This window comes from Nerophis lumbriciformis, linkage group LG24 (genome assembly GCF_033978685.3).
Source record: "Nerophis lumbriciformis linkage group LG24, RoL_Nlum_v2.1, whole genome shotgun sequence".
NCBI lineage: Eukaryota > Metazoa > Chordata > Actinopteri > Syngnathiformes > Syngnathidae > Nerophis > Nerophis lumbriciformis.
In genome coordinates this window covers 14,791,223-14,800,000 of record NC_084571.2, presented here as the reverse complement: position 1 = coordinate 14,800,000, position 8,778 = coordinate 14,791,223, and the positions used below count along the sequence as shown (strand labels likewise).

The following is an 8,778-nucleotide window of genomic DNA, read 5'->3' as shown; positions in this document are numbered from 1 at the left end:
GTGTGTGAATGTGTGTGTGAATGGGTAAATGTGGAAGTAGTGTCAAAGCGCTTTGAGTACCTTGAAGGTAGAAAAGCGCTATACAAGTACAACCCATTTATCATTTATTATTTATATGTATATATACACTGTATGTATGTGTATATATATATATATGTATATATATATACATACTGTATTTATGTATGTATATATATATATACTGTATATATGTATATACAGTTACATACATATATTTCTAATATGCATATCTATCTATACATATATATATTGCAGTCAGTCAATTGTTTTAGCCCAATGCTAGAAAATGATTATCCAGAGTATGTGAAACTTCGACTCCTACCTTGTTTACCTTCGCGACGACCTCCTTAAAGTTTTGTAATCAATCAGAAATATCAAGCAGCTAAAATGTGCCAAACTTGGATACATGTGGAGAGAGTTTTCCCACCATGTCTTGCAATGGATTTAAATTGGTGGAATTTAGAATATTTTGTTTAGGGTGGTTGGCTGTTTTTTATAGTATCCACAAAGTTTGGGTAACAGGTGTGATGTGTGACCATGTGTGTGTGTTTTTTGTGCCATGACTCGGGAAAGTTGTTTGGATTGAGTCATATAAGTAAATGCTGTGCATGTAGGTCCTGGAAAGTACATTTGGTGATCACTGGTTTGAGTCGTCCACAATATGGTGGCAAATAATCACCTGTCAAACTGCCAGATATTTAAATGATATACGTATGTTAACACCCTGCCTGCTCAGAATGCCGAATTGGCCCGGGGGCCATTGTTTGAACACCCCTGAGTTAGAACATTTCAGCTTTTTCCTCATTAAATACAGATTTTTTTGCTCTTTTTCTTACATTTTTACTGCTGTTTTTTTCCCATGTAAGAATATAATAAAAATAATAATAATAATAATAATAATAATAATAATATGATTGTGTAACTGCATAACCTAATGTGTCAAAAATTCTGCCTGTACCAAAATATGAATGTTCATGTACACACTTAACAGTATTTATTATGGCTGTTGTAATTTTTCAAATTAATTTATAAGTAAATATTATTTTTTTGATTAACTAACTCATTGTTGTTTATATTTTAGATATATTATATTTATATTCAGAGAACTTATAATATTTCAGATCAGGGGTGTCTAAACTTTTTCCACCCAGGGCCGCATACTGAAAAGTCAGGTATTGGGGGGGCAGTTTGATATTTTTTTATTATAAAAAAAAGTGCTAAACACAGACATTATATATATTTAAAAACAAGAACATTGCACATTAAAATTATTAGTTTAAACAATTCAGCTTTTTCTCATTTCATTCCATTTTTTGCTCATTTTTCTCACATTTTTACTGTTGTTTTTTAAATAAACATCTTATTTAATTTTTAGCAGACACATTTGGTATATTTACATTAAGTATCGGTATCGGACCGGTATCACCGATGCCAGCCTGAATTGTACTTGGTATCGGATCGGAAAGAAAAGACGTGGTATCGCACATCACTGACATACTGCACGTTGAAAAGGTGCAAAGAAGGTTTACGTGATCACATGACATGCCGTTCGCAGCCATCTTGGTTTGTCCAGTCCCTCCTGTTCCGGCTGTGTGCAGAGGTGAACAGGATTGGGGGCCACACTCTGCCACGAGCCACCCTGCACGAACTTTTGCAGGCATGCCTGGACCAGGTCTTGCAAGAGTACCACCGACTCACACAGCAGACGCCCGGGGTAAAACACAGTCACATGCACGCACAAAATGAGCATATACTGAAAAGATCATTTCACACACAAGTAAAGACGCTGCATGGCTGCTTGTATCTCACATGATATCACACATTTTAAATGCATAGTAGCCATGATGTTTTATGTCTTTTCAGGAAGGTATCTTTCCAATGACCCAGAACCGAGCCCTACAAATGATGTTTGACCTCTGGTATCTTAACGCCACCTTGTCTGCCAAAAGATCACCACAAGACCCAAGGTGATACTTTAGATCAGTGGTTGTCAAACTTTTTCACCAAGTACCACTGTAATGACCACCATTAAAATACAGTAGCGTCGTAGGCCCGTGTATTCATTAAAATCATGTATGTTAACAAGTATATTTAATATTTTGGCCACTGTAACATGACACACCAATAGAAATTTTTAGATGTAAAAATTACTTTTCTGATAAAATTAGTGTGTGTTGATTCTCCTGGTCTGGACTAATAGGGACTCCTGTGAGTGCCTGCAAGTCTGCATTCAGGGCAGGATTACTGGTGATGTGCAGCACATAGTGAAAGTAAAGACGCTGCTCCTTTTAAAATTCTATGCTAGTGTTAATCATATTTACTTATTTTGTTCTTCTGGGCTGCACTTCCAGCTGTGTAAGGGGAAGAACGCTGATAGAACATTCATTATGTCATGAGGAGACTCACACTGACACATACACACACAAATGTACACTAACGTACACACACACATTGACAGACACACACAGGATCACGGTCAATATAAAGGCAGATTGTTCCGTGCAGGATTATACCGAGCATCGTCACTTCCCTGCTGTTTACTACTGCACTGACTTCTAACAGTTCCGCCATGTTTGATGGAGGAAATATATGCAGCTGATCACCGTGATCGAACTCAAATTCATGGAAATCACGATCATATTAAGTGAAAGTTAAAGTTAAAGTTAAAGTTAAAGTACCAATGATTGTCACACACACACTAGGTGTGGTGAAATTATTCTCTGCATTTGACCCATCACCCTTGATCACCCCCTGGGAGGTGAGGGGAGCAGTGAGCATCAGCGAGGGCCGCGCCCGGGATTCATTTTTGATGATTTAACCCCCATTTCCAAACCTTGATGCTGAGTGCCAAGCAGGGAGGTAATGGGTCCTATTTTTATAGTCTTTGGTATGACTTGGCCCTAGTCTGACTGTATTTTGTACAGTCTGACTATATTTGTATAGTCTGACTGTATTTTGTACAGTCTGACTATTAGTCTGACTGTATTTTGTACAGTCCGACTATTAGTCGGACTGTATCTTGTACAGTCCAACTGTATTAGTCTGAATGTATTTTGTACGGTCAGACTGTGTTTTGTATAATCTGACTGTATTTTGTATAGACTGACTATTAGTCCGACTGTATTTTGTGTAGCCTGACTGGATTTTGTACAGTTTGACTGTATTAGTTTGACTGTATTTTGTACAGTCTGACTGTATTAGACTAACTATATGTTGTGTAGTCTGATTGTATTTTGTACAGTCTGACTGTATTAGACCAACTGTATGGTGTGTAGTCTGATTGTGTTTTGTACAGTCTGACTGTATTTTGTACAGTCTGGCTGTATTAGTTTGACTGTATTTTGTGCAGTCTGACTGTATTAGACCAACTGTATTTTGTACAGTCTGACTGTATTAGACTAACTGTTTTTTTTGTAGTCTGATTGTATTTTGTACAGTATGACTGCATTTTGTACAGTCCGGCTGTATTTTGTACAGTCTTACTGTATTAGAACAACTGTATTTTGTGTAGTTTGATTGTACGTTGTACAGTATGACTGTATTTTGTATAGTCTGCCTGTATTTTGTACAATCTGACTACTAGTCTGACTGCATTTTGTACAGTCTGAATGTATTAGTCTGACTGTATTTTGTACAGTCCGACTCTATTAGACTGACTGTATTTTATAAAGTCTGACTTATTAGTCTGATTGTATTTTGTAAAGTCTGACTGTATTTTGTACAGTCTGACTGTACTAGTCTGACTGTATTTTGTACACTCTTCTTAGTCTGACTGTATTTTGTACAAAATACAGTCAAACTAATAGAGTCAGATTGTATTTTGTAACGTCGGACTGTATTAGTCCGACTGTTTTTGTGTAGTCTGACTGTATTGTGTACAGTATGACTGTATTCTGTACAGTCTGACTGTCTTAGTCCGACTGTATTTTGTACCGTCTGACTGTATTTTGTACAGTATGACTATTCTGTACAGTCTGACTGTATTTTGTACAGTCTGACTATTGGCCTGACTGTATTTTGGTGATAATATCACAAGATGTTGTGTTTTCAGAATGCAGGCGGTCTGTGATTGGCTGGAGAGCCACATCGACCCCTTTGACCTGGACGTCTTCACGACTCCCCTCAATGCAAACCTCCATCGCCTGTGCCAGAGGACATCCGTACGGTTTCTCTTCAAATCATTCCACTCCTATCGTTTGTTAAAACAATGAAAAACAATTTGTAAAAAAAAAAAATGTTAATAGTTTTTCGTCTTTAAGGTCGACTGTACTTTTTATTTGGCTGTCCTGATACAACTTTTACACTTCCTCATACAATACCAATTGTGAACTGCTTGTATCACACATGATATCACACAAGTAAACACGCTTTAGGACTGCTTGTATCACACATGATATCACACACAATTAAACACGCTGCAGGACTGCTTGTATCGCACATGATATCACACACAAGTAAACAAGCGGCATGACTGCTTGTATCGCACATGATATCACACACAAGTAAACATGCTGCAGGACTGTTTGTATCGCACATGATATCACACCCAAGTAAACACGCTGCAGGGCTGCTTGTATCGCACATGATATCACACACAAGTATACACGCTGCAGGACTGCTTGTGTCACACAGGATATTACAAGTAAACGCGTGACATGACTGCTTGTATCGCACATGATATCACACACAAGTAAACATGCTGCAGGACTGCTTGTATCACATGATATCACACACAAGTAAACACATGGCATGACTGCTTGAATCGCACATGATATCACACAAGTAAACATGCTGCAGGACTGCTTATATCACACATGACATCACACAAGTAAACACGTGGCATAACTGCTTGTATCGCACATGATATCACACACAAGTAAACATGCTGCAGGACTGCTTGTATCGTACATGATATCACACATACAAATAAAAACGCTGCAGGATTGCTTGTATCGCACATGATATCACACACAAGTAAACACGCAGCAGGACTGCTTGTATCGCACATGATATCACACACAAGTAAACATGCTGCAGGACTTCTTGCATCGCACATGATATCACACATTTGACATGCAAGTTGATATCGTGACCTTGTTGTTTTTTTGCTGATATCGAATCAGGACAGCCCTAGATATATCACAGCAGACGCGTATGGAAGAGAAGTAATCGAGCCGCTGTAGGAACACCACACTAAGTGCTTTGGTTCTTGCAGGTGCTGTTTGGGCTGCTGACAGTTTTGGAGAAACCGTTCGGATGGCGGAGCAGCAGCGCGACCTCGCAGGAGCCTCACAACATCCTTCCTCTCTCCAGCAGTCCCATCAGGTCTCAGCTTCTCTTTCCCTCGGTCTACACATTTATCCACCTGGGAAGGTTTTATCTGCCGATACTGTCGAGTGACATCGTCCGATAACAACCACACGTATGAACTGTCCTTTTTAAGTGAGTGCTATTGACAGAGTTGCCATGACAACACAATATTTGTGTTAGTACACATTAAGTCAGTAGTACACAAAAACTACTATCTACCACTCTTTGAAAGTCCTCCTGTGTCCGGCCAATTCTTCCCTGAGAGTGTAAACATGACCAAATATACAAAAAACAGATGTTGTCAATTAAAAAATATCAATCTAATCACTTTGGTATCAACCATATACTGATACTATTGATGGACCGTCCTCTGACGTGTGTTGTACTAATTGTGACAATGCTGACACAGCAACACTTTTATTATCCTCTTTGTAACTCTTTCATTAATATACTTAGTAATTTTACGTCGATATCCGCTTACTTTCTGCCGTATCGCACTTCTCTAACTTTACCTGGCACTTCATTCTTCTCTTTTCATGCTAGCTTAGCGATTAGCATGCCCGCTCCTGCTTGCTCTGGGTGTGTAACATGTTATGTGTCGTCTTCCAGTGATAACACTACTTGATGATGACACTTAAGATGCTAAGAAATGTAGATTATTTGCCGTAATTGAGGTGGTGCAGCGGCTCCACACTGTGCACTGTGTACACATCATTATTATTCAGGGGACTAGAAATAAATTGGGTTTTTATTTGTTTGAATATTTATTTATTTATTTTCAGACACAAAATTGTGCTGTTTTCCCCCAACAAGTAAAATAAAATATATAAATCCAAATAAATAAGCAAGAAACTACAGACAATTGCATTCCTGAATGGCCTTAAAGAAACATGGTAACCCACAAGCACGCAAAAGCCTCATCAACCACCCACATTTGGGATGTGATTCAATCAGGGTTGATCAGTTGGAGGAAATTAATAAATAATAACTCATTTTGTTGTCTGCAGGTTTGGTTTGTTGCCTCTCAGCATGTCCGGTCTGCATAAATCCAAGATTGCCACCAAAAGTTCCAATTCTCACCAGCTGGTAAATATTTAAAATATCTTAAAGGGGAACTGCTTTGTTTTTTAATTGTGTTTCCATTCACCATCCTTTATGTGGGACAAGAAGTTTTCCTCTTTTTATGCATTCTAAATCGTAAACAAACGCTAGCAAGAGTCAGCTACCAATGGAGCAATGCAAGTCACTCTATTCCGCCTATAAAGTGCATCAAGGTTTTATGTAAACACTAAGTATATAGTGTATTAAATACTAGTAAGGATATAGGTGATGTTGTCAAAAAAAATAGTTCCTTTACGTTAGCGCTTATAACAACAATATCGCTAATACTTAATAATAATACTTCATATTTAGGTCACGGCATGTTGATTAAGTATTGTTTGCAGTTTTTACAAACTAGCTCATTTACACCTTGTCTACGAAGATACAAATACTAAATAGTGTGAACAAAATACTAAATCGTGTGTATAAAGTACTACATAGTGTGTATAAAGTACTACATAGTGTGTATAAAGTAATACATAGTGTGTATAAAGTAATACATAGTGTGTATATGTAATAAATAGTGTGTACAATGTACTAAATAGTGTGTACAAAGTACTAAATAGTGTGTACAATGTACTAAATAGTGTGTATAATGAACTAAATAGTGTGTATAATGAACTAAATAGTGTGTACAAAGTACTGAATAGTGTGTACAATGTATATTTCTTTGTTTTGTTTTGTCATTTTCAAATGTTTTCTGTTAAAGTTTTTGTTTCTCGAGAAAGTTTATTTGGGTTTTTTTTGTTTTTTTTTGTTTCAGTTTGTCACAAATGTTTTTTGAGAATATTTCTTTGTGTTTTTAGAAAGTTTCAAATGTTTTTTTAGAAAGTTTATTTGTTTTTTGGGAAAGTTTCAAATGTTTTTGGAGAAAGTTTTTTTTTCGATTTTTTTTTTTTTGAGAAATTGTATTTTCTAAGAACGTTTCAAATGTTTTCTGTTAAAAAGTTTTTTGAGGTTGTTTGTTTTTTTTTTGCAAATTGTTTTTTTTTTTGAAATTTGTTTTTTGATAAAGTTTCTTTGTTTTGTGTTTTTTAAAGTCTGAGTTTTTCGCACATTTTTTTTAGAATATTTCTTTGGTTTTTTGAGAAAGTTTCTTTGTTTTTTTGGGAAAGTTTCAAATGTTTTTTGGAGAAATGTTCTTTTCTAAGAAAGTTACAAAGTTTTAGTTTTTTGAGAAAGTTTCAAATGTTTTCTGTTAAAAAGTTTTCTGAGAAAGTTTCTGTGTTTTGTCCCCAGACTTCAAAGGCAGAAAATGGCCGTTTGAAAGCAGGAAGCATCTTCCGCCAGCTGGCCGATCAGGAAGAAGACTCGTCTTCTCCAGCTTTGTTCAAACTTCCTTGGTTATCTGGGATGACCAAATAACTTTCAAAATAAAGGTGATGAATATGTTTTTCTATATTTGACATGTAAAGTACTTTGTTTGCATCAATGGCTGGACTTTCTAAATAAAGTTGCTCTGGTATTTACTTTCTTCTTGATGTTTGACATCTTCTCTTCATCTTTGAGCATTATTTGTTGACCAGTTGTTTACGATAATAAACACCTTTTTGCTATACTTTACACCAGGTGTGCACATTACGTCCATCTCGGAGGACGTTTGTGTCGATCTTACTAAAAAGTAAGTCAATGAAATACAAAACAATTCTATACAAAACAACATGTTTATCAAATAAAGTGCACGGAAAAAAGATTTTAAATGTAACACAAAACATTTAACATTGTATGCTAACTTAAGTGCCCTACTTGCTACTGGCTAATGGTATTAATGCTCTATAGCTCTACATGATAACGTAAAAATGATCGCTGTATCAGAGACATGGATGGATACAAAAAAAGGAATGGACTTCGGACTAGAAGGATATGAACTAAATTATATTAATAGAGTAAATAAGAATGGAGGCGGAGTTGCGGTGTATGTGATGAAGGACTTCCATTACAAGGTGGTAAAAAACATGTCACCGGCTATTGCCAATGTTTACCGTTGAGATATGTCATGAAAGAAGCAGAAATGTATTGATGAGTTGTATATATAGGGCACCCAACTCAAGTGTTGAAGGATTTGAAGACTGGATTAAGGGAACTTTCAATGGAATCAGTCAAAAAGTACTTTTTTTATGTGGAGACTTCAATATTGATCTCTTGAACCCCAATAAGCCAAAAGTCCATTGATGACTTCACAGATACAATGTATAGTATGAGTTTGTATCCCCAAATCACAAGGCCAACCAGAATTGCAAGTCACAGTGCTACACTTATTGACAATATCTTTACTAATGTCTTTGATAATAATACAACAAGTGGACTGCTAACAACCGACATCAGCGACCATCTGCCAGTTTTGAC

At 36.5% G+C, this 8,778-nt stretch overlaps 1 protein-coding gene across 2 annotated transcripts in view; it reads left to right on the top strand.

Annotated features, from left to right (window-relative positions):
* The window catches only part of cog1 (component of oligomeric golgi complex 1), a 31,463-nt gene extending 23,562 nt beyond the window's left edge, over window positions 1-7,901 (top strand). For both annotated transcript variants that reach the window (XM_061981633.1, XM_061981632.1), the window contains exons 10-15: window positions 1,577-1,735; window positions 1,885-1,988; window positions 4,073-4,181; window positions 5,237-5,346; window positions 6,339-6,417; window positions 7,672-7,901. In XM_061981633.1, the coding sequence (XP_061837617.1) occupies window positions 1,577-1,735; window positions 1,885-1,988; window positions 4,073-4,181; window positions 5,237-5,346; window positions 6,339-6,417; window positions 7,672-7,797 (687 nt within the window). In that variant the 3' untranslated portion in view covers window positions 7,798-7,901. The remainder of the gene's footprint in view (window positions 1-1,576; window positions 1,736-1,884; window positions 1,989-4,072; window positions 4,182-5,236; window positions 5,347-6,338; window positions 6,418-7,671) is intronic.
* Window positions 7,902-8,778: the final 877 nt, after the last annotated feature.